Source organism: Carettochelys insculpta, chromosome 2 (genome assembly GCF_033958435.1).
Source record: "Carettochelys insculpta isolate YL-2023 chromosome 2, ASM3395843v1, whole genome shotgun sequence".
NCBI lineage: Eukaryota > Metazoa > Chordata > Testudines > Carettochelyidae > Carettochelys > Carettochelys insculpta.
Genome location: NC_134138.1, coordinates 102404339 through 102430640, shown reverse-complemented (window position 1 = coordinate 102430640; position 26302 = coordinate 102404339). Strand labels below are relative to the sequence as shown.

General features: G+C 40.1%; 1 protein-coding gene across 1 annotated transcript in view; it reads left to right on the top strand.

Annotated features, from left to right (window-relative positions):
• Positions 1 to 26302, top strand: part of LOC142009433 (cadherin-19-like) — a 130966-nt gene that overhangs the window by 78993 nt on the left and 25671 nt on the right. Inside the window, exons 7-11 of the mRNA XM_074987509.1 lie at positions 8840 to 8959; positions 10592 to 10756; positions 13551 to 13735; positions 17025 to 17278; positions 19914 to 20050. Coding sequence (XP_074843610.1) covers positions 8840 to 8959; positions 10592 to 10756; positions 13551 to 13735; positions 17025 to 17278; positions 19914 to 20050 — 861 coding nt within the window. The remainder of the gene's footprint in view (positions 1 to 8839; positions 8960 to 10591; positions 10757 to 13550; positions 13736 to 17024; positions 17279 to 19913; positions 20051 to 26302) is intronic.

The following is a 26302-nucleotide window of genomic DNA, read 5'->3' as shown; positions in this document are numbered from 1 at the left end:
GACAGCTTCCATAAAAGTATGTCATATCCTCACAGGGAGATGTAAGCTACAATTTCCTGAACCTCAGCTAACAAGCAGGAAAGATTTATTTTGGTGACCAGCCGGCAGTGCTTTCTGTGCAGAAATATAATACAGGACTTCAACCCTGTATTTGAATATATATGATTTAGGGTGAGTACACTGTTATTTTTTCTTTCCTCTTCCTCTGAGAAAGTGTGAGGAGAGGAAATGAGAGTTGGAGGAGAAGAGGAGGATGGTGGAGGAACGAAGACAGTGTGAGGGTAGCCTGAGAGAGACAGACAGAAACTAACTCTGTGAGTAAGCTCTGAGAAACAGGCTGAGGGAAAGGGCATCCAGAGGGATGGAGAGGAATTGGGACTGAAAAAAATTGTAAGTTAGTGGGAAGACTGAGGTGGAGCAGGACAGACAGACAGATGTGCAAGAGAGGTCCCCTGAATTCAAAGCTTGCTACTCAGGCCAGTGTGTGTGTTGATGGCCTGTTTGTGAGCATCTGCTCCTGCTGGTTCCTGAGCATCAGATCAGGGCATCTCTTGTTGTTGATTCAAAATGTCCCAGAAAACTGGAACAGGTGAACCAAAGATCCTTTAGATCCTATGGGTCTGGTTTAATGTGAGCATCTGCAAGTAAGCACCACTGAAGTCAGATTCATGTTTTTCAGGAAGTCATGACAAACATTTGGGGCTCAAAGATTGACTTGGGTATTAGACAGCCCCCAGGTGGCTATCTGGGGAAAGTAGAACACAGAACTAATAACAATAATTATAACAATAATAACAATAATAGTAATAACCTATGCAATTATAGTTTATACATACCAAAATGGATGTAGTTTTATACATACTTCATAGATGTAACGTTATTGTAAGTAGATGGAAAATATTCCATTTGTTTTGATTTATATAAAATTCCTGTTATTTTTTGAGAGACATCTTATCTGTCAGTAAATAACCATTTATCAAAATATATAGCCCCATCAGACCCCAACTGTCATCTGCTGAGTAAATTATACAGCTACTACAATGGACCTTATTGTGATCAGTGGCTTTAAGATAGGGTGACCCTTGGATGTATTTCAACATATAACGTAATTACCTGTGGTGAGAGGCCAGCTGACACACATTCCCACAGGAGCACCTTTATTCTACAACCAGGAATCCATAAGACCTCACTTTCAGATGCTGTTCAGAGATCAGTTTCCTCACCATATCTCCTACCACTTGGGTACACCCATGTCCTGACAGTGATGACCACTATGGGGCCTATTGTCAGCCTTTTGCTTCCACAGCCTTTTGTCCTGGCAGACCTCTACTTAGGTTTGCAGGGACACACACATATACCCATAATTGGCTCTTAATCTATGTAATTGATGTTTAGAAATAGTTATACACATGATATAAACATTTAATTAGCATAAAATAGGATCATAAACTGGCATCAGTAGCCCAAGAAAAATGGTGTTAAAAGTTGTTTAAAACATTAACCTTCCAGAAAATAACACAGTGGAACAGGAATTAATAAGGAATTTTTTCATCTCCCTCTGTTTTCCTACTTTACAATTGTATGTTACCATTTTGTATGTCACTTGTATATTTGTTTCTTTCAATTGTGTGACAGTTAAATTCTTGTCCTTGAAAAGTGCTGGCTTTCCAGCTCAAGAGACTGTGGGCAGATTCTCAGCTCAGTGGAGCAATGCCGCTTTACGCCATCTGAGTTTCTGTCTCAATATTCTTTTATAATCCTTCAAAGAGCTGCAACATGGAGTGCAGTTGTGACAGCTTTCCTGCTCTGTCCTGCCAATAAACACAAGAATTAACTCTGGCCTTGATCTTTTGGCTACTGATCCAACAAAGGTACGAGTTTGAACCAAATGTAATGGTGGGACACATGGGAGGTATCTGTGTAGATACCTGGTCTCGATGAAATTTTTTAACACCATCAGCTTATTTCAGATAGTTCAACAAACTGCTTTTAGATGACATTAAAGTCGTTACTGAGCTGGGATAGAAGCAGACCATGTAAAATGAAAGTCTCAAAGCTCCGTAACCAATCCTTTGAGTGATCTGCTATGTGTTTCCATTCTAATATATCACAGAATTATAGCATATATCAATTTAATATTCCATCTGATCAAAGATTGATTTTAGCCTAAGATATTCCTCTAAGATCATATTGGAGGCAGTTTCTCTTCACTAGTGTCAGGGAAATTTTACAGCTCTATTACCCATATTCTCCCCTAATACAGAAAGTACCAAAGTAAACTTCCCCAACTTCACCTGCATGCTTGCCTCTTGTTGGGAGCCTTGGTTTACAAAAGCGGTTGTTTCACTGATCATTCAGAGCCATTAATATAAATCTAGGTCAAACTCTGTGGTCTTAAGACACCCACATTAAGCAGCTTCCTCGGCAGTACTGACAACATGTTCATTTCAGAAGTTATACTGCTGCAGAAAATCCACAGGCACACATTGGCTGAACGTGCCCTTTTGCATTCACTCATGCTGTCATTAGAACATAGATTGATGTTAAATACTGACTACCCATTGCTACATTGTGTGTAGGGACAGTAATCTGAATCAGGACAAAGCAAGTAGACCTAAGTGAAACACCTGACTCAGTTTCTCAGCATCCTACAACATCTATCCCAGTAGACGGTTCTCTAATCCCTCAGCAATGGAGACTGGAAGCAGTGAAACTTTGTGACATCAGCCCCATGGCAATTCAGCAAACCAGTGCTTTCTTTTCCCCCCGCACACTCCCCCTGGCAGATTTAAGTATGTCATTTTGCTGGTATCTTCCAATTTAGGATGCCTAATGATCTGGGCTTCACTTAAGCTATGTCTACACTAGAGAGTTTTGTCAACAAAATCATGGTACATGCACATTCCCAAGGCATTCTGTTGACAGTAAATCAACAGAAGATGGCACTTTTGTTGACAGTGTTCTGCCATTCCCCCAAGAGGCAGAATACCTCTGTTGACAGAAAGCCAGTCTGGACATTCCAGGGGGCACTCTGTCAACACAGGGGGTTCCTGAGACAATGGGCAGCCCTGTCTGTTGTACTTCCAGTTGGCCATTTTGTGTCCCTCTCTGTTGTTAGAGTAGATCACTTTTGCAATCTGCTTGGTAATTTTGTTGTAGATATCTTCTGACAAAAACTTCTTTTAACAGATCACTGGAGTGTAGACATTGCCCAAGTGAGCAATAAGCACTAGAAGGCTCTGTACTCATATTCTCCCTTTGTGAAAGAGTGCCTGTCACCAGAGAAACACAGGCCAAGGAAAATAAGGTGACAGTGAACACTGCATCCTCAAAGACAGTAATGCATTATTTTCCCTGGTGTGCACACGAAATGCCCCCCACCATGAGCACTGACCCTCATACATTAGAAAATTGAACCCAAAGTTAGGTTCAAGTGTCTATATTTATATTAACATAAATGCAAATTAGTTTAAAAGTCAGTTTGATTTCTAAATCCTCCCATATCTGAGGCATTTATATTTTATTAGGATTTTATATACCAGTGTCATAGTAAATGAAACATGTCAGTAAAGAGACTGTTCTGGGAGTACAAGGCTATGGTTTTCCCTCAGGCTTTTGGTATAATTCTACAGGAAGTGCTTCCAATAGTCTTATTAAACTTCTGCAAATGCAGTACATCTTCTAGGAGGGGTCAGGGTCAGATGCAATGATATATCAGTAAGTAACTTTTTGTATAGCTTTGGGGGTCTAGTTAGAAAAACAAAATGATATCTATCATATGATTCTTCAATATCTACCTATTATGATATAGTAGGTAACTGACACCAATGTTTACACCATGGGAGCCTCCGATAACACAGAGAACAATCCTGAATGGTACCCATATACCAGAAAGCAGTGTGCCCAAGTTAGTTGCTAGAGTCGTATCATGAAGAAAGTGGGACAGATTTATTATATTGATTTATGTTTAAGCACATAAAGCACATATTTGGGTCTGTACTGTTTTATTAGTAATATGTTTTCAAATTCTACAGTATGCACATACATGAGTGTATGAAAGCTGATATGCACATTTGAGTAACTTGCAATTTCGGCTTACCAATGTCAAGCTCATTGTCTTTTCCGTACCTTCTTTCCTGCATAAATGATTCTTCCATAAATGGTATCATAATTCTGAACAACATTTCTGAGCCCATCAGCTATGTCATTTTAATCCTGGACCTTCAGAAGTGGCTTAAAAATTTGTGAGACTGTTAGTATAAAGTATAACTTTTGTATTTGTTGATTTATAATTGCAAACAAGAAGCTGAAAATACCATTTATACTATTAATTCGGGGATGATAACAGCATGTTAGCATTTGCTATTTTTTAAAAAAAAATCTGGGCATAACTGCCCATGTTAACATGTTTAATGAAGCAATATTCCTCTGAGATAGCTTCCTGCTTTTGCTATCACAGGTTAACACTCAGACAGAAATATTTTCCACCTGAGGTGAGTAATTGAAAACTGGAATGAAAGTGTAGTGTTGAGCTGCATTGTACCAAAGCCTCCTTTAAAGCGTGATGTGGATCTGCTTCCTCGGGAGATGGGAGAAGCCTCCCTAGTATGAAGCTCAGACCTTTCAAAAATATATTCCTAGTCTTAAAATAGAAGTTATCTTCCATCTGAGGTTTAGGAAAGAGGGCAGCATTTAACACAACTGTTTACTTCTCCTTTTAAATACTGTATTTGGGCCAGTCAAAGTCCACCTGTCTGAGCACCGTGCTCATTTAACCCTTCTCTTTCCGGCTCCTGCACTACAACAAACTGGCACCAAACCAGAGGGCTCAGACTGGAGCTTCCAACTAGATAACACTACCCAGCACAGCTGCAAGTATTCATTTTTAAATAAAATGGGTAGAAAATAAAATATGGCTTTAACTGAAAGAGACCCAGTAGGCAGTATTCCTATTACAGTCACATAAATAATGTTTCATTCTGTGTATCTGTATCCCTGACCTATTAACTGTAAGACCAGAAATTCAGCACACTTCTGAGCTTTACTGTTTGTATTTTGGTTCCTGTCTCAGAGATGGCTTCAGTCTTGTGCTGTGGACAGTGGATTATCCACAGTGGTAGCTTCTGTCAATATTAATACTCAGTCACTTCAAAAGAGCTGCATTATTTTCACACTTAAAAGTGATTCTCATATGCCAGGAGGGGTTAAGTGAGACTGATGTCTGGTGACTAGATCATGATTTGTTCTGAGTTGACATTTAGGTACTGGAGAGTTCATACGCCATTGACTTGTCAGTCTTATTGGAGAATAGTACTGCTTCTGAAGTTGTAAGCCTCAAAAGTTTGGGGTTGTTGAAGATTAACCAGTCTATTTACCTTGGAAATTTCTCAGCAGCAAAAGACAGATGCATACATCACTTGTCTGATCAGTGGCAGAGCCAGATTTCACAACTAGGAAGATAATGGGTTGAAAAAGTATGGTTGATGCAGCCCTTGTTTGTGACTGCTCCTCCTCTTTCCTTCACACCATTACAGCACTCCAATATCTTCATGGTGTCCTCCATCCCCTGGGGTCAGGGACACATGCTAAATCCAGCCCCTGCAACTCTGCCTCTGGAGATGCTCAGTTCAACAACAACGATACCCTCTGCTTTCCACCCACAGATCATATCGCCCACTCTCACCCCTGCCAGTCCCACCCAGAAACTGTCACATGAGCCCAGGGTGAGGGCAGCAGCAGCTGAAACACCATGACCAAGTGCAGAGTACTTGGTGCAGGGTGGCACCAACATGATGTGGCACTGCAATTTTAGCAAACCGCCCAGTTTCTGACACAGGTGCTGAACAGCTCAGATCTGCTCTGATAGTACCCAGTTGGGTACATGACCTTATTTTCTTGGAGGAGTGGGGATGGGGAAGGAGTGAGAAGGCTTCCACTGCAGGTGCACCCTATTTGGGGAATGCTTCCTACTCTTTGATTCCCCAAGGAACAGTGTGGGAGCATTTCCTTAGTAGCACAGCAGAGAGCCATTTTTGGCTTCCCAGAGCCTGAGCTACCTCCTACACTCTCACTAACAGCTTCATATCCCCCCATCACCACCACTGATACCATTTTTTTGTTTATGGAAGGCCCCAAAAAGTGCTACCTTAAGCAGCTGTCCAGTCTGAGTGTAGGTAGAGTGACCTCTGCAGAATATTCTAGACTAAGTGCCACATATACACCTAAAGGCCCCTGGGGGTGGGGGAATGTTCTAGAAATATTCTATATTTGTTCTAAAAACAGAACTCCTCTTGAAGTCAACAGCAGAGGAATATCAGAGAGGTAGCCATGTTAGTCTGTACCTTCGAGAACAAAAAAAGTCTTGTGGCACCTTATAGACCAACAGATATTTTGGAGCATAAGCTTTCATGGGCAAAGTCCCGCTTCATCAGATGCATGTGTGGGGGAGGTGGTTTCAGAGGGGTATTTAAACAGTGGGCTCCCCGTACAGGGGGAGGGCCAGAGATGACAAGGTCTATTCAGCAAGGTGGAAATGGCCCAGTATCAACAGTACTTACCAAAAGAGGAAAAAACAAGTCAGATCAGACGGGGGGGGTGTGAGCCTTTGTCAGCATCTAATGGGGAGCTATCAACACCCAGAGTAGAGAAACTGTCTTTGTAAGCTGCGAGCCACTCCCCGTCTCTGTTTCATTCATGGTTAATGGAGTCAAATTTGCAAATAAATTGCAGCTCAGGGATTTCTCTCTCTATTTGATTTCTGAAATTTTTCTGTTTCAGACCTGCCACCTTTAAATCTGCCACTGAGTGTCCAGGGAGATTGAAATGTTCTCCCACAGACTTCTGTGCATTACCATTCCTGATGTCTGATTTATGTCCATTTATTCTTTTACGGAGAGACTTTCCAGTTTGGCCAACGTAAATTGCAGAGGGGTATTGCTGGCACATGATGGCATATATTATATTAGTAGATGTGCAGGTAAAGGAGCCCCTGATGGTATAGTTAATGTTAGGTTCTGTGATGATGTCACTAGTGTAGATATGTGAGCAGAGTTGGCAGCAAGGAATGTTACAGGGGCTGGTTCCAGGCCTAGAGTCACTGGTTTGTGATTTGTAGCGGGAGAACATTTCAATCTCCCTGGACACTCAGTGGCAGATTTAAGGGGGATAGTTCTGAAACAAAACAAAAAAAAAATCAGAAATCAAACAGAGAGAAATCTCTGAGCTGCAATTTATTTGCAAATTTGACTCCATTAACCATGGATTAAACAGAGACGGGGAGTGGTTCACAGTTTACGAAGACAGTTTCTCTGCTCTGGGTGTTGATAGCTCCCCATTAGACGCTGACAATGTCTCACATCTCCCTGTCTGATTTGACTTGGTTTTTCCTCTTTTGATAAGTACTGTTGACACTGGGCCATTTCCACCTTGCTGAATAGACCTTGTCAGCTCTGGCCCTCCCCCTTAACTGGGACCCCACTCTTTAAATACCCCTTTGAAACCACTCCCTGCTCATGCATCTGATGAAGCGGGTCTTTTGCCCACGAAAGCTTACGCTCCAAAATACAAGCAGAAGAATAGCATTTCACTCAAGACTAGCCAAGTTATACTTGCCAAGTTACAAGTCTGTATTCTGAGAAGTTTCTGAAAGAGTATTTTAGTATCCACAGTGGCCTCAACTCAGAACCAGGTGTTTTGAGAAGATACTATATTTTATGCTAATGACCCCACACCCTCAGGTGTCACAGACATAATCGTCTGATAAAACATTCAACAGAAGAAACTGTTTTACGGTCAGATGTTATGATGTGATCATATGTCAGAGATCCGTGGAAGGTGGTTCTAGGTCTGGTCTTGTTTTTTCCTCAAGAGAATCAGTTAGTTGTATTTTTATGCAGAAGTCAGGTAAGAAATAAGATAAAAGTAATCATTACATTATAAAATGATGATGCTGTAGAATATTTCTTTGCAAGGGTATCTTCACTGATTGCCCATGGGGAAGCTGTCAGTTTTGGATCTAGGACATGACTGATTCCCAGCTAGAAATGAAATTGTGTTCTGTAGATTGATTTTGCTATCTCTTTTGCAATAGGAAAGTCTCGTTAAAGGCCTTGAGGATATAAAATTCTATCAGAGTCTTGTTCTGTTTTGTGGCTGCTTTGTTTGTTAACAGTTATTCCTATCAACCGCTGTGTAGGTTTTAAATTAGAGGTTCACACAGTATTTGTCTTTTGTTTTCTTTTGTTATATGGAGTGTGTTAATAAAACATCTTACCCAACATAGCCAAGGGAAAATAAATCTGAACGTGCCCCATTCTTAAATTATAAACTAGAGAAACTGAGGGCAATAGATAATATTTGTCCACACAGAGATAAAAAATCCCACTGGAAAGTCAAAAGTTAATTTTTTATGTGATATAAGTTGAACAGAACCAGTAGAGAGGCTGAAGAAAAGAAGTATAAAGGCCTTCTATTGTGGCCTACTTCTGGAACCTACATTGAAGAACTATCTTGCTGCATTGGAGGATGATATACCTGGGGACGTAAAATGCTCAGCAGTGGGATTCAGTGTATTATTCTTTTCTAAAGTAGATGTATTATAGCACTCTCACCACCATAACACCTCAGTATCAGGCATATCTACATATATATGGAACTACAAACTAGCTGAAGCTAGTATAAGACAGGTACATTACTGGTTAACATAAGAAAGACCATATTTGGTCAGACTAAAGCTCCATCTAGCCCAGTATCCTGTCTTATGACAATGGCCAGTGCCAGAGAAAGTGAACAGAACAGGAAACCATCAAGTGATCCATTCTTTGTTGCTCTTTCTTTTCAGGTACTTCAGTGATACAGGTAACAGCTACAGATAGAGATGATCCTGCTTATGGCAATAGTGCCCGTTTGCTTTATAGTATTTTGCAAGGACAGCCCTACTTCTCTGTGGAGCCGACTACAGGTATTGCTAGATCTTCATATAATCCATGAACTCTCCTAAAATACCTGAGCATCAGGTAAAAAAAAAACACACACACAATATATTCGAATCTATTATCTCATGGCAGCAGAAGTATAATTTTCTCAAATTGATCTACCTACCTATCCCTAGCCTCTGTTAGTGTAACCCACACATTTATGTATGATTCACTGTCACAAGTAGAGTTACCTAGACCATGTCACAGAGAAAGAACAAGTGTCCTCTACAGCCTAAGCTGTGACCCAACCAGGCTTTAGCTCAAGTTGCAGAGGAACCTGCACTAAGTTTCAGAGGTTGCAGATTCCAGTCCCCAGGTGGACAGCGACAAGTGGGGGCTTTTCCAGGATTTCAGCTGGGTCTCTGAAGCTTAGGAGGCACTTCCTCAGCTAGGGGAAGTATGTAACTCACACACCTCTATGGGGGTAACTGTCCTACAGAGTGGTATGTAGACCACTTCATAGTGTAAGTGTCCTCTATAGCCTAAGCTGCTCATCAGGTGGCCTTTATCTCAAGCTGTAAGGGCACCTGCACTAAGCTGCAGAGGTCTCAGGTTTGAGTCCACCTGTGAGCAGTTATACTATTACCCACCAGTATAGCATCTGCATATTTTCTGATTTAGAGCGTGATTCTGGGTCTGCACAAATCAACACAAATATTTCGTTTGGTTTGATTAATGCAGGATCAAGCCTTTAAGTCCCAATTTGGAGACCATATAAGTCAATGTAATGTGTCAAGTTTACTTCAGTGGTTTTGGATGGTGCACATAGTCACTTCATTAAATTCAATAGAATAAATTTCACATAAATCTAAGAAATGTTCAGCATGTGAGACATTTCAGATACATCCCTACATCAAAGATACACATAAGATTGGTTTAAATAATAGTCATAATGCAAACATGAAGTATCAGGGCATATAATAATATCACTCTGAAGTCTGTACATTTTTATGCTTAACACCTCAAAAAATTTAATCAACATACCTTATTTATGCCTCAATATCTTTCTGCAGTAGCTAACATTATTATGCCCATTTCAGAGATGAATAAGCTGAAGCAAAGAAAGTTAAAGGTGGCTTGCTAAAGTTGAAAAGAAGATTGTAGAATACTAAAGAACATATACAACAGGAAGTTCTCACTCCCAGTACAAGGCCCATATGCTATGAACTAATCAATGCGTGTATTATTGGCGGTGGCCATATGCTCAAAATTTATGATGTTTGCCTGTTTGCCTGTTGTATGTCATATAAAACATTTCAGCACAGCATCTGATCTATTTCAAAACTTCACAGAATATTCTAGGAACCAAGTCAAGAACCTATTGATTTGAGAGAACATGGGGGATATGCATGACCCCTCTTCCTCTTTTTAGCAGAGGCCTGGCTTCAAGAACCTCTGCAATTGTATAATGAATAAAACACTGGTTAATGACATCAATTTTACATCCTAGAGCATAATGATCTCTCAGGCAGGGGTGTGGGAATGGAACAATGAATTCAGCCTCCAGATTATATTAGCTGAGAATCCTCTTAGTACGGAATCTGATGCTTCATTTTGTACTCTTAATATGTGGCCAGATATTTCAACTGATGTACTTAGCTAACTGTATCTTTCAGGGGTCATTAGAATTTCTTCCCAAATGGACAGAGAAACCAAGGAGCAATACTTTGTCATTATCCAAGCCAAAGATATGGTTGGGCAAAAGGGTGGATTATCAGGAACAACAACCGTAACCATCAACCTCTCTGACATTAATGACAACAAACCTACCTTTCAACAAAGTGAGTAAATCTCAAGAATTGTGATTGTTGAATGTAAAGCTGTGGGGAAACCGAAGTCCTACTGCAACCTCAGTGAGTTCATTGGTATATACTAGATCAGACCTACTTTTTGCTTTTTACTTTATACATTCAAATGAAAGATTGATAAATTAATATCTTTCCCATAATAAACAGCTGTATTAGACAGCTAGAGAGCTCAAGCCAGTGCTGTTTTGTTAGAATTTTGATATTAAAACACACCAATTGCAGGGAAATTAAGTAAAAAGAATGTATTTTGTTCTCCATTGGTGATTAGAGCATAACTTTTCTTTATTACTGTTGATATATTGACAAACATTAAGTTAGTTTTCTGTATGGATAAAAATCTTCTTCAGAACTGACTAATTAACCAACAAATAAAAACCACACTAAGAGGGAAGCCATGCATCTCATCCGCATCTAGCATGTGGCTGTATTCCAGAAACGTAATCAAACAATATCGGCTTATTACGGAGATACATATGTTAATAGAATTATTTCCAAGGTGTGCCTATATAGAGAGAAGTTGTTGCACCTCTGTTCTTTTGCACCCAGTGGTCGCTACTCTAAAATACAGATTAACTTTAGATGTGTGGAAAACAAAAGTAGTTTCAGAATGGAGAGGTGGGAAATAATTTGGCCATAGATACTTTTATTCAAAATCTTAAAATAAATAAATAAATAAATCACATTCCAAGTGCACAACATACAAATTCTGTAAACCAGTCAGGTCCAACTTTTCATCATTGGAATGAAACAAAACATTTGAATTGCTAACCCCATTGAACTTAATATGAGCATTGCCATTTATTTCAATGGAATTAGGATTTCACCTAATAATTTAAAAAGGCTACAGACCCACAATCAATCAGTGGGAAATGACTGGAAGGACTACAGAAACAGGAGCTGGCATTGAATGAGGAACTGCAAACTGTGTCACAATCACTGTTGAATGTTTCAGGAAGGGGAAACTCTGGCTCACACAGAGAGGTGGAGTCCCGCATGGCGAGAAACATTCTGTGCCTGAGGGGGCAGGGTCTATAAAGATAACCCCTGCTTCTGGCAGAGAAAGATCAACATGAGAGGGATCTATTCTACCAAGTGGCAGGGCTTTTTTTTTTGTGTGTGTGTGTGGTGTTATATGCCAATATTGAGTACCAGATCCTCCACACCAATGACCGCTCCAGCCAGGGATCCCACAGCTGGGGCTACCAGCAGGACTGTGCACTCCAGCCAGGTCCCACCCATGGAACTGTGGGTACCCCTACCCCAGAGGGGTTCCTGAAGCAGGACTGCCAGCAGGGCTCTGTGCCCCACCTGGATCCCAGCCATAGGTCTGCCAGAGCCCCTGCTGGCCATGTAGCAGTGTGGGGACAGGACCCAGAGCCCCTGCAGCAGAGCAGAGCCAGAAGCTGGAGCTGAAGCTCCCATTGCAGGGCCAGAGCCAGACACCCTGCTGCAGGGCTGGAGCTGGAGCCCCCACTGGCCCCACAGCAGAGCAGAGCCAGGAGCCAGAGTGTCTGCACCCCACAGCAGAACTGAGCCAGGAACCAGAGCCACTCTGTCCCACAGCACAGCCAGGCTGGGAGCTGAAGCCCCCGTCACCCCACGGGCAGCCCCAGCCATAGAACCCTAGGCAGGAGCAGGGGCCCCAGCAGCCCCACAGCAGGGAGCTTGCTGGGTCAAAGAGCTCCCCCGGCATCCCCAGTCATGAGAACCGTGGCAGTTGGAGGGGTTGTGGGTTGGGAGGCTGGCTGAGTACCATTCCTTCATTTGTTTTTTACAGAAAAGGTACTGCCAAGTGGTAAAAAGCCTTTGTATTCTCTGTGGTACATTTGGATTTCTCAGACTGTCAGGAGAATGGGTCAAAGACAGTCATGACAAATGAGTGGAGCATGAGTCAGGTCTCATGGCTGGAGTCCAAATGCCAGAGTCAAGGCTCAAGACAGGGCCAGAACAAGGAGCAGGGCTGAAATTCTGAATTGGACTCAGACTCTGAATACCACGGCCAACAGTCCAGACAGAGCTAGCATTTTAGCTCCAGGAATCAGTTGGAACCAAATTATAAGGAAAGCAGGAGTAGGGCTGGGTATGAGACAGGAGAAATATTGGGATTCGATGGGTACAAGGTTGGGTGCAGGGTCTGTGGAGGAACGGAGAAAACCTTGATGAGATGCAAGCACAGGAAGGCTGAGAGGGCATGGGCATTCAGTGGACAGTGATCAACTGCTATTGCTGAGCTAAAGGATTGACCTTCTGGCTCCCTCAGCCAATCAGAGTAGGGCAGTCCATCAGGCCACCTAGCTGTCTTATTATGGTGTCCAGGATACTGAGCAGGGGCAGCTCCTGATACCCTTTCACTACCCCTGAGAAGTAGCATGCTCCCAACAGGGTCACTGCTGACCTGTTGCAGCAGAAGCATGGCAATATCTTCTCAGAGAGCTCCCAGCTCACTGCAGAGCTGTATCTCAGGCAGCAGAAGACCAGTTATGATGAAGTTATGGACATGCTGCCCCCTTGTGCCTTCTCACAGGAATAAGGGTGATTCACACACTCCTCTTTGAAAATCACATTACCCAGCACAGGGAACATATTTTCAATTTATTTTAAGGAAAATATATTTTTTCTTAAATAGTTACCCCTCCCTGAGGCGTATTTTTCAAAGGCAATTACTAGTCCCCATGCCGCAGGTTGCAAACCAGTGACTGAAACTGTTATAGGTCTTTGACTATGATGAACAGTGTTGAACATGATGGTACTTGGCTGTTTTTTTCAGAGTTATACTACATGAATGTCTCTGAGATGGCACCAGCAGGGTCTACCATAGGAAAAATTATGGCAGAGGACAGCGACACAGGGGAGAATGCAGCCATCAATTATGTCATTGAAGGAGAGGAGTCACTTGTTTTTGACATCATTACTAACAATGAGACCCAAGAAGGAATTGTTATATTAAAAGAGGTGATATTTAAAAAACCACTAAAACATGACATATTATTAGTGTTTAATAAAACAACAACAACATGGCATGTTGTTGTTTCCATGTGTTTTGTTTGTTTGTTTGTTTGTTTTAGTATTTAATATCTAGTTTATTTGAAATTGAATAGCCATACTGAAAATGGGATCTGGCATGGTGCAGGAAATAAAGAACTTCACTAACTTAGAAAGTAAATTGACATTTTTTGTTTGTGGCTACAGCAATCGGGCTCAGGATATCCAGGTTTTATTTCCTGCTGTATACCAATCTCTTTATGTGACTGTGGGAAAATGTCATAGTCTTTTTGTGACTTGTTTCCCCACATGTGAAATGGGAAGAATGATATGAAAGTTGTGTCTTAATAAATAACACACTATTAGTTAAGAATGTTAAGAACTTGAGATGGAGGGAACTTCCATTTATGAGTCAAAAGCATAATGATTTCTTTAGATTTAATTAGTGAAACATACTCAGAAACTTCAGTTGTATATGGGACTTATTTTAGTACTACATAGGAAGAGTTAGATACTAGAACTGAACTGATGACAAGGTTTCATTACAAACCTTGCAGAGAAGGGAAGAGACAGAAAGTAAGTTCACTCATTTAATTGCCTATGTTCTCATGGAATGGAAAGCCAAAAAATATTCTGTGGTGGAGCTAGAGATCACAAGGTATTTGATCCGAGAATGTCAGCACTTTGGTGTAGTAAGGGAGACTAAAGAATTTGATGTTGCTGCGTTTTGCCCATTTGGGACAGTTATAAATAAATGAAGGTATTTTTTCTAATATTTCCTGTTGCAGTTTTTGCACTAGTCCCCAGTAATAAATGGTACGACAGTAAGGTCAGTGAGCTAGATTTCATTTGAGAGGAGGCAGAGTTGTATGTTCTGAACACTAAGCTTTAATAAACTCACTCTAAATATCTGAAGATCAACTAATTCCCTTTATTTCTATAAAACAAAGCTGCAGAAATATAGCACTTTAAAGATTAACAAAACAATTTATTCGGTGATGAGCTTTAATGGGGCAGACCTACTTCATCAGATTAATTTAATTTCCAAGACAGACTGACATTTATAAGTACAGAGGACCAAAATAAATTGCAATAAAAACTGACAAATCGAACAGGACTGAAGGAGGGGGGCGAAGGGAGAGGGATGTTAAGTGTCCTGCCTGAGATAATTACAAGCATCAAAGGAAGGCAAGCAGTCCTTGTAAAGCGTGAGGTAATTGATGTCTTTGTTCATATCATGCATTAATGTGTCAAATTTGAATACGAATTCTAATTGATAAATTTCTCACTGTAATTTGTTTATGAATTCTCTGTCCTTTAGAACAAAAATTCTCATGTCTTTAACAGAATGGCCCACTCCATTGACATGTTCTCTGACCAGCTTATGTGTATTGAGTTTCTTGATGTCTGCTCTGTGTCCATTTATTCTTTGGTGAAGGTTTTGCCCAGCCTGTCAAAGGTACATAGTGCTAGGTCATTGTTGGCACATAATGGCATAAATAATGTTGCTGGAAGTGCATGAGAATGTGCCTTTGATCTTGTAACTAACACGGTTAGGTCCAGTGATGGAATCTGCAGAATAAATATGTGGACAAAGTTGACAGCAGGGTTTGTTGCAAGGAAATGTTCCAGGATTAGTAGTACGGTGGTGTAGCCTGTGATTGCTGGTGAGAAACTTTCTTAGGTTAGGGGGTTGTCTGCAGGAAAGGACGGGACTGTCACCTAGGGCCTTCTGGAGTGTGTAACATCGTGATCTAGAATAGGTTGTAGGTTTTTAATGATGCATTGCAGAGGTTTGAGTTGTGGGCTATAGGGGATGACAATGGTGTTCTGTTATTGATCTTCCAGGGCCCATCTTGAAGTACCTGGTTTCTGGGTACTCATCTAGCCCTGTCAATCAGGTTTTGTTTGTTTGTTTGTTTGTTTGTTTGTTACTTCTCCCGGTGGGTAATTAAGTTTTATAAATGCTTTGTAGATATCTTTAAGTTTTTAGTCTCTGTCAGTAGGATCAGAGCAGATGTGATTGTATGTAAGGGCTTGACTATAAATGATGCATCTTGTGGTGTGTGTTGGATAGAAGCTGGAGACAAGTAGGTAAGTTTAGCAGTCAGTGGTTTTCCGGTAGAGAGTGGTGTTGATGTGGCCATCAGTGATTTCTAGTGTGGTATCCAGAAAACGTATTTCTAGCGTGGAATTGTCAAGGCTGAGATTGATGGTGGAATGCAGATTGTTAAAATCTCTGTGGAATTCTTCCAGAGTCTCTTTACCATGGGTCCAAATGACAAAGACATCATTGATGTAGCGTAAGTAAAGGAGGGGTACAAGGGGATGAGAGCTAAGAAATCATTGTTTTAAGTTGGCCATAAAAACGTTAGCATACTATGGAGCAATTAGAGTGCCCATAGCAGTGTCACTAATCTAGAGGTATAAGTTGTCCCCAAATTGGAAATAATTGTGGGTGAAAACAAAGCTACATAGGTCAGCCACCAGATTTGCTGTGGTAAAATCAGGGATGGTATCCCTGATAGCCTGCAGTCCATCTTCATGTGGAATATTGCTGTAGAGGCCTGTAGATCCATGGTGGCAAGGATGGAATTTTCAGAAAGGTTTCCATTGTTTTGGAATTTCCTCAGGAGGTGAGTGACATCTCGAAGATAGCTAGGAGTGCTGGTGGCATAGGGTTTGAGGAGGAAGTTTATGTAGCTGGACAGTCTGGTAGTAAGGGTGTCAATGATAGGGTGTCCTGGGTTTCCAGGTTTGTGGATTTTAGGCAGTATGTGGAGTAATCCAGGTCAGGACTCAGATGATGTGTCTGACTGAATTTGGTCTCGAGTAGAGGCAGAGAGTTCTTTAAGTAGATGATGTAGTTTCTTTTGGAATTCTAAAGTGGGATCTGAGGAAAGAAGATTGTAAAATACGGTGTGGGAGAGTTGTCTAGCTGCCTCCTCATTTCTATATGTATTATTAACTTTGCATGTGAAATAAAGATATTAAGAACACAACCTACATTAGATATGTCACAAAGTAAAGGAAGGTATCCATTACACTACTATTAAATCATAACATCAGAACAAGCCACAATGCCATAGTAATCGATTCTATACAGTGAAAGCAAACTAAAGTAAGACAGATTAATAATTAAACTGGTTTGAAATCTATCTATCTATCTACCTATCTATCTATTACTGATGTACTCTTACATCAATCATTATTATTAATTTTCAAATGCTAAATATTCCACTTCCTACTTTGTCTACAGAAAGTGGATTATGAGACCAAAAGGAGATATAGTGTAAGAGCAAAAGCTATCAACAGGCACACAGATGACCGTTTTTTGGAAGAAGGGCCATTTGAAGACACAACCATTATCAAGATCAGTGTGGAAGATGCTGATGAGCCTCCAGTTTTCACCTTACAGGACTATGTGATGGAAATTGCTGAAGGGGACGTGAATGGGTCCTTTGCAGGAGTTGTAACTGCCAGAGATCCAGACCATGCCAACAGTGCCATCCGGTATGCACTCTAAAATGTAAATAGGTATGCCAGGGCAGAAACTAGGGCTGAGATTTTCAAATCTGCCCCATGGCTGTTTAAATGACAAAAATGTCCAGGGGACTCTTTTACACGGGTGTGTGCTTCATAAGTGAACTAAAGCTCACCTGCATTATGATAGCCTTCATAATGTACCTTCATATACTTAAAGCAAAGAATTTGGAACAGTTAAATGCCATTTTTCCCCTCTGGGCTTAATCCTGGTCCCCACAAAAAGCTTGAATAAAGGAGTTTTGTAAATTAATTCTTCATATAAGCTGGTTAGTGAAAAACTAGGTCAAATAGTGGCTGCAAAGGAGTTATGTGATGTTCTCAGCTGAAACCTCAGGTCTGCTGTATTCTAGATGGACCTATGTATTCTGCATAGGTGCTAATCTACTGGTGATGCCCATATGCTTTCTACAGCCTGCTTTCCCAAATCTCCTTCACAGACAGTTAAAAGGAAACATTACAATACAGGCCTATATTTTAGACTTGGGTAGGAACAGTGTCCATTCCCACAGCTGGATCTAACCTTCTCAACATTACATAATTGTACCTGCTCCCATGTTTCAGACCTTCCGTGACCAGTATTTTCCCCTTAGTGGAATTGCATAAAGAACCATTCTAGAAACTGTGTATTTCACAAGACAGTTTCACTTCATCTTACGGCAGGATACAGTTGATTAATTTATAGCACATGGTTTATAATTAAAGTAGCTCATAGAGTCAGTTGGAAGAATTGAACACCTTTTAATTTAGACAACTGAGGGTACTGAACAAACTAGTCTTATGCAAACTAGTACCTTAGTATGAATTAAATAATCTATATCTTAGTGGCTGATATATGCTGTTATATATGTCAAAATATTATAGATTTCCAATAAATTTTTCCTATTTAATAATACTTTCCCATTATATTATTTTAAACATAGTGTGGGATGAAATTAAGAAAAATACATCTGTGTTTATTGCCCCAATCCAGCAATGTTTGAGAAGATTTGCTGCACCCGAATTCCTTAAAAATGGAACCTTTCATTTTGCAGGACAAATCAAGTGTGATTTTCAAGACATATACAATATAAGCTTTATTATCCAGCATTCCCAGATAATATTCTGGTTACTGGAGTTGGGGCCAGCAGTAGCTCCACTCTGTCCCTTGGCCAGGCAGTGGGCAGCTGGCCCTGCTTTGTGCTCCTTCCTACCACTGGCCAAGATAGCTGGGCTTTTACTCTATGTATGTTTTGGGGAAAGCAAATGCATATGCAGCTAATTATCGAAGAATAAATCAACTGTCACTTTTGTCTTATAATAAAACAAAATAAAGTAAATCTAGGCCTGATTGCCACTTTGGGCACCTTTTTTGCACAAAGCGGTGCAAATCATGACTAAAGTTTAATTAAAATAAACAAATATATGAAACCAGGGAAAAAAAACCAGAAACAAGAAGAACCAAAAGGGATTTTCTTGTATAAATGAAATATGTTTAAAGCTGAACTAAACGTCCCTGAAATAGGAGTTTATGAAGGAGATGTTGACAAGCCTCTTGATAAACTGAAGCAAACAGATAACAATCTATTATGGTAGTTCTTGGATTTAGTATTTTGCTAATTTGCACACTCATTGCATGGTAACTATAAATTAAGAAGCAGAGAGTAATCCAACAACTGGCATTTAGTAAGGGCTATCAGGGCAGAGTCTTAAATATCAATTTGTAATAAAACAGGTTTATCAGGAAAAATGAAAGCTGGAGAAGTGGGAATTGTTAAACACATATATTCTGGACAGGAACAACACAGATTTTTTTGAGTAAATTCAGATTTCACTTCCAAGAAATAGCATCCTAATGTACCCCATGAATAAAGCCACACATTTACCTTTATCTTTTAAAAATACAATAATTTTAAAATGTCTTCCATTCTAATCTATCTATTTGAGTTCATTCATTGCCTTTCTCATGAGTGCTAAAGGCACTCAAGTGTGGCCAGTGACAAGAGTACAACTATTGTTCCATCTGCACTGTATATACGTGCATAGGGACATGACACGCAGAGCTTTTCAAATGCTGGCTGTTGTGGTAGAGCTCCAAGTTGGCTCGTCGCAATCATTTTTCACTCTTGGATTTTGTACCTGGGGTTAGCAGACACATCATTATAGATAGTCAGTTCCCTTGCTTTTTTTTTTTTCCTAATGCTCTTCCCTTCAACATCATAACATGTCAGCAACAATAAAATAAATTTACCATTATACCTCTACTTAGTTGCCAGTGTTATTCATTTCACAAGTGGCATTTTTGCTGTTCCTTTTAAACCAAGTCATTCACCTGCTGAGAGCCCGACTTAGAAATAAGAATGAATAATGCATTTTTGATTCAGTTCACATTAATATAGATCTGAGGCATATTTAGTTTTATGAAAAGAAGAGCTTTGATCTTGGCAGAAGTGAATTTCAAATGTTTATAAGAGTAAATTTTTTCATAATTTCCGAGTTGCTGAAACACACATTTATATGTATATATCACTGCTCTGTTCTCTTGCCTGAAAATAGCTTTATATGTCCTTGTTTCAGATGGAATATTTTAGAATTGGACATATTTCTTTTTACTTTTTTTGTGCAGGTATTCTATTGTCCACAGCACGAATTTTAAAAGATTGTTCAGCATCAATGCACACAATGGAACAATCATTATAACTAAGCCTCTGGACCGAGAGACAGCTGCTTGGCACAACATAACTGTAACAGCCACAGAAACGAGTGAGTAAGAATTTCAGGAACAGTATGTTTTATATCCTGCATGCACTTAGTGTAATTATTATCAGAATAGCCCTTCTTTTAAATGGAGAATACATCCTACTTTCTCATTATATCGCTGTGTCTTGTTACATTAAGGAACATTATTAAATGATGAGTTCAATGGAAGCAAGAAGTTTTTGAGCTTCAAGGTCTTGTGCTCTTTCATAAAAGATGACCTTATAAAAAAGAAAAAAGAAAAGAAAAGAAATTGTAAGGAGATAGAGATTCTAACACTTTCAAGTTACACTGAAGCATATGAATTGCTCCCCCGGTGCAAGATCTTGTGTTAAATTAGACCCTGGTTAATTTCACACCAGATTTTTGACTAGTGTAAAATTAGCATGGGCATAATTTAACACCAGTCATAAACCTGTATTTCAAATTAATTGTTAATGTTGGCCAAAATCAGCAAGACTTCTCTACACTGGCAAATCTGGGATGCATCTTTTATGTGGATTTCACCTGTCAGCTTTGTCTGAAAGTCGAATGCAAATTGCTTCTGTTTATGCTTTCAGTTATCCAGCAGTCCTGTCTTTGGGACAAGATTACGGAAAATGCTTCCTTGCTAATTTGGAACCAGAGGTGACAAAATTTGTTTCTTATCCCTACAATATCATATTCACAGGAAGAGAAAAAGTCAACAAAATTGAGGAATATTAATAGATCAGCAATTTATTGCCATGATTTTTTTAATCAGTTAGCATGTGGTTTAGACATCGTGTCATATACATTTCTTTTTATGATAATTATTTAGTAATATGAGTAAGACAAGGTGGGTGAGGTATTATCTTTTACTGGACCAATTTCTTTTCTCTGGTGAAAGAGACAACCTTTACAAATAAATTAATCCAATATATTTCCCATAAGGAAGTATTCGCCATGAATATATCAGAATGGTGGATGCAATGGTGCACTTAATATAGACAAATTGGGAGTAATATTTACTGTAACCCTCATTTTTTATTTGAATTTGATTGTCTTGTCTGAACGCTTGATTTATCTGAGAGTTTTTAAACAGAAACATATCTCCTTTTTCACTTTGTTGGACAGCTGGCAGATGATGTGGTGGAATGGAAAGTATCTCTGTCATACCTTGAATGTTTAGATGTATCTGTCATACCTATGGAAACATTGCAGGATGACTTCATTCTAGGCTTCTGACTTTTCTGTTTAGCTAAATAATAAAAAAGGAATGAACCATTCTTTAAAATTGAATAAATGTCTCCTGAAGCAGAAAAAATTCCAAGGTTTTCAGTATCAAGAAATATTAAGATCTGTATTTTAAGAGGAGGTAGCCACTTCTAATTTTTCTATATTTATTCTCTGTCTCTTTAATGACAATAAGGTTTCCATTCATAAACTGATATCCATAGCTATTACAAGTGTCAGAGTGGTCTGGATTATTTTCTTTGCCTATTCAAGACATTTAGCACATGAAATATAATCACCACGCATACCTTGTGTACATGCCAATCTGTTCCTGAAGAACAAAGCAAGTCTGGGGGAAATTCTGTCTCTATTGATGCCAGTGATAAAACTACCATTGATGATGACAATGGAACCCAGATTTCATCCCATATGGGCCATATATTGCTAAAGACCTTTTGCACCAATCAGGTGGAAAAAATCCACCTTCAAATCCCTTAAGTTCTGGCATCTACACCTTAGCCAGGTTCTGTACATCCATGCCCCACCATTTGTCAGCATAGAGGGCTTGTGGGGCACAGGTCAAGTTCCACAGGAATCCTCCCTTTTTGCAGATTCCATTATGGAACATGTTTAAGTGGCACAACATGGGGTAGGTCTATTTGTGCCAGGGTTGACTCTGAGACTGTTGGAGCCAGAACTAGCTGCCTAATGACACACTTCCTCCACCATGCACTGAGCAAATAAAATCCTATATTTCATGTCCTTTGATAGGTGCTTAAAGGTGATTCGTTCATTCACAAAAGTAGGTTATTAGGGACCCAAATGTTGTCTGCCTCCAATTTCTGTCAATTGACATATAAATCTCCATCAAGTCTTTCTGTTGGTAACATCTGACTGAAACATGGGAGAACTTTGACTAATTTGTTATTTTTATGGATGTCCAGAGGTCTGCTTTGTAGCAGCTCTAAGCAAAGCTACCCGCAAGAGCTAGCAGGAAAAATCATCTGTCTTGAATACTTTAGCACACCACACTTCCTTTTGACTATAGTATTCACAACTTTCTCCATCTTTCTCTTAAGTGTGGAAGATAGAGGGTTTAACTTACTACCCTAGTTTTGTTAGACAAGTTTAATTTTACTAATTAGCTTTTCAGTTTACATTTACAGTAGTTCTTTTTTTACCTTTGCCCATTACCATTCAATATTTCCTTCCTGCTTACCTTCTCTAGGAAATGAGTAGGGTGGGAGAATACACAGTCACATCCCGGCTTAGCCTAATCACGTATGTGATGTGATTTTTTTTTCCATTTAAATTTTATTTACCTGGGAGCTTTTTGCGAGGGGCAAAATACTAACTGCCTGGTTTCTCCTTTTTTTTTTTTTTTTTGTCTTTTAGGTTTTCAAGGAATTCTTTTTACTGACAATCCTCTTTAATGCATTTATCCTAGCAATGTTCACATTCTGATACTGAATTGAATAAATAATATAATTGTCTAGGTTAACATTTTCAAAGATGGTTGCTCAAATTTCATAGTGAGGCTCCTAAATGCATAATTTGATTTTCAAAAATGCTGAATAATCAACAGCTCCCACTGAAGGCAACAGGAGCTTTGAACTTCTTGTTACTCTTAGAAGCCAAGCTATTGAGATGAAGGTTAGGTATTTTCCTTTAATTCCAGATACAATTTTGCTATTTAAATCAAGTTTCTGTCTTTAAAGCATTTTCCCTGCCCTCCAGCCCAATACTCACTTTGAAAACCCAGCTCTATACAAATTAGTGGGAATTTTGTCATTGCCATTTTGTCAGGATAGGACATTTTGTTTGTTTCTCCCATTAATTAATGCTTTTTGGACACACACACACACAATATATATATATAGGATGACTCCTTTCAGTCACAACAGCAGTGAGGACTCTGGAAAGTTTGCCCTGTACTGCTTTTTTTCCGCTCACACTATTTCTGGCCTTGGAATGACTCTAGACAATAGTGGGTGTCCTCTTTCAGCCATCTTGTGCTGCATCTCTATGCCACTCTGAAGCCAACCCTCTTCCCTGACTGAATTGTTACATTCCATCTCCACCTCTTCCCAAATGAATCTGCAATGATACAACTCTGTTCCTCTCTCTTTCTTAAAGACTCTTTTAATATCTGTGCATTATGTTAAAATCTGTTTTGTTGACATCACGATGAGTGAAGTTTCTTTATTATGCTGTGTGGGGTATAAAAATTACTGCTTTCCTGACAGACCCTTTATTTCTTTTCAAGTGCATATTCTTCTTTACTTACAGATCAGTCTTAGGCCTTTTTCTCCTATCTCACTTTGGATTGAGTTTTAAGAGTCAAAAACTTCTTTAGTTTCTTACACCAATTGGAATGGTATTCATCACTAGAGACAATCACATTATCACTTCAGCAAACTTCATTTTACTTTCTAATGATGGGACCAGTTTGGTCTTCAATAATTACTGCTTGCTACAACCTTGATTTTTTCTTAAAGAGCCGTCTTGGCTACCAACCAGTCTGTTACTGCTCATTTCCTACCATCTTGGAACCTAGCTGTCTCTCGTTTTCCCTCTCGTGCAGACTGTATTTTGCTTAGTTAATAAGAATCAGAGAGGTAGCCATGTTAGTCTGCAGCTTTGAGAACAACAAGAAGTCTTGTGGCACATTATAGACTAACAGATATTTTGGCACATAAGCTTTTGTGGGCAAAGACCCTCTTGCACCTGATGAAGCAGGTCTTTGCCCAAGAAAGTTCATGCTCCAAAATATCTGTTAGTCTATAAGGTGCCACAAGACTTCTTACTTAGTTAATGTTCTGCTTGGCATACCATGGGAGCTTGGTTATACAGCTATGCTCAGATCCCGATTTTCTTCTTTCCTCCCCACCCCCCACCGGATAAATGGTGAGACAAAAGATACATCATTCTGCAAAGGTATTGAATCCTTTCCTTCAGCATGCTATTCGTAGCCAGCTGTCACCCAGCCAGTGCTTGGGACTGCAAAAACAATTCTGTTCTCCTTGCTATGTTAGTTAACATGTCAAGGACTACTATTACACTAAAGTGGCAAATAGCTCAATAGTACATTATTCCGCCCCCAATCCCTCCCCCCCCCCAGAGTTACTAAACTGCAATGTGAGAAATATCCTACCTAGCTCCTAACCAAAACCTCAGAACATTTTGTTGGGAATCTACCAATAGAAATGAATAAATACCTAAAAAAACACCCAATGCAAGGGTAATGGGAAAGAAGAGAGGTGTTCCATGAATGGCAGTTCATGGGCAGGAGGAGCAGTATAAGCTTCCCACACTCATACTTGCAGGGGGTACCATCAGGCAAATGAGATGCCTAAGAAGCCATCAAATGGAATAATCAGGCTCTTAGGGCAGGAATTAACCCCTCCCCCCACTCCACTCATGCTTCGGGTGACCATCTGTCCAGTTTTTCCTGGGAAAGTCCCTTATTTAAGCTGTATCACAGATGTCCTGACTTTTTAAAGTGAATAGGCAAATTGTCCTGTACATTGCACGGCTCCTGTTCCCTGGTACCTTGTGTCTTGGAGTGGCAGTTTCTTCTGCCAGGGACCTCTTCAACTGAGTGGCTGCCCTGTTACCCAGAGCTCTGCACCTTGTGACAGCAGCTCCTGCAGCAGGGGACCTCCTCTGTAGGGCAACTGCCCCATTCCCTGACACTCCATGGTGGCAGCCCCCACTGCTGACAAACTACACAATGGGACAGAGGCCTCATTCCCTGGTGCCACACATTTAGGGGAGGCAGCTCCCATTGCCAGAGAGCCCCTCCACAGGTTGATGGCCTCATTCCCTGGCCTTCTACACCTCAGGGAGGCAGTTTCTGCTTCCTTCCCTGCCCTCCCTCCGCCGCCACGAAGCTTTGGAACACCCACTAACAAGGAGTTCTGGAGCCCCATCTTCCACTCCCCTTCATCCCTGGTGCCTCCTCTTTGGAGGCTGCAGGGCCTCCACCCCCGTTGCTTCACCCTGGAGCAGCCAAAGATCCGCCTCGCCAAAGATTCCTTACACAGCACAGCAGTCCCGGCTCCATCCCCGGAGGCTGGTGTCCTGTAATTGCCATAGGACAATGTGGTCACCCTACTCATGATCTGCCCATGAACCTGCCAACAGGAATCGGGGGGGTGGCCATGTTATTCCCTCCCAAACTAACCAGGATTCCAGGTATGTTTTTTCTTCTGACATCCCAGGCAAATCTCCTCACCATATGCCTCTACTTCACAAAGGGTCAGGGCTGCAGTGTTGAAACTGTGTTTAAAGTGGATACATGATTGGTTTTATGTGCTTGCATTAAGTTAAAAAAATAGCCCAACATATTTTATTAATACCTTCCCAAACAATTCTTATTAACACTGGGATAAAGGGTGAAAAAATTCATCTGGAAAAGAAAGGTTTCAGGAAATATGTGAAGGTTTTAATATAAGGAGTTATCATAAACTTCAGTGCCTAATATTGATGCCTGCCATAAATCAGCACAGATCCATTAATTTCAGTGGAGCCATATCAGTATTCACCAGCCACAGATCTGACCTGATTTATTTACAGTTGCTATTTTGGATATTGTTCCCTCTGGCAGAAGTTTCAGAAGTCACTTGTGAACTGTACATTTAAAAATAGTTTGGGTTTGTTTTTTTTTCTGTTGACTTTTATGGTTCATTTGCCTCAGGTACTTGACTAGAGGTCAACAGACAGTTCATGCTAGTATGCAAAAACTACAGTGAAGGTATCAAGTCATTCTGCATAAACAAACCCTGTTGTTCCATTCATCAACAAGAATGTACTACACTAGTTCTATTTGCTGGAAAATATTCTAAGTTCCTGGTCCAATAAAGTATCTCGTTTTAAGCATGTTAACATTCCTGTTCACTCCAGTAGGATTACTTTTGTGCTCAAGCGGTCTACTATACAGGAATCAAAGTAGTCATGTGTATGAGCATGTCTTCATTGCGCATGTTCATGAACTCCCTATCTCTCAGTAAAGGCTGCATATGGTAATTTGAAGAGTGCTTCCAAAAGTTCTTGATCATCTTC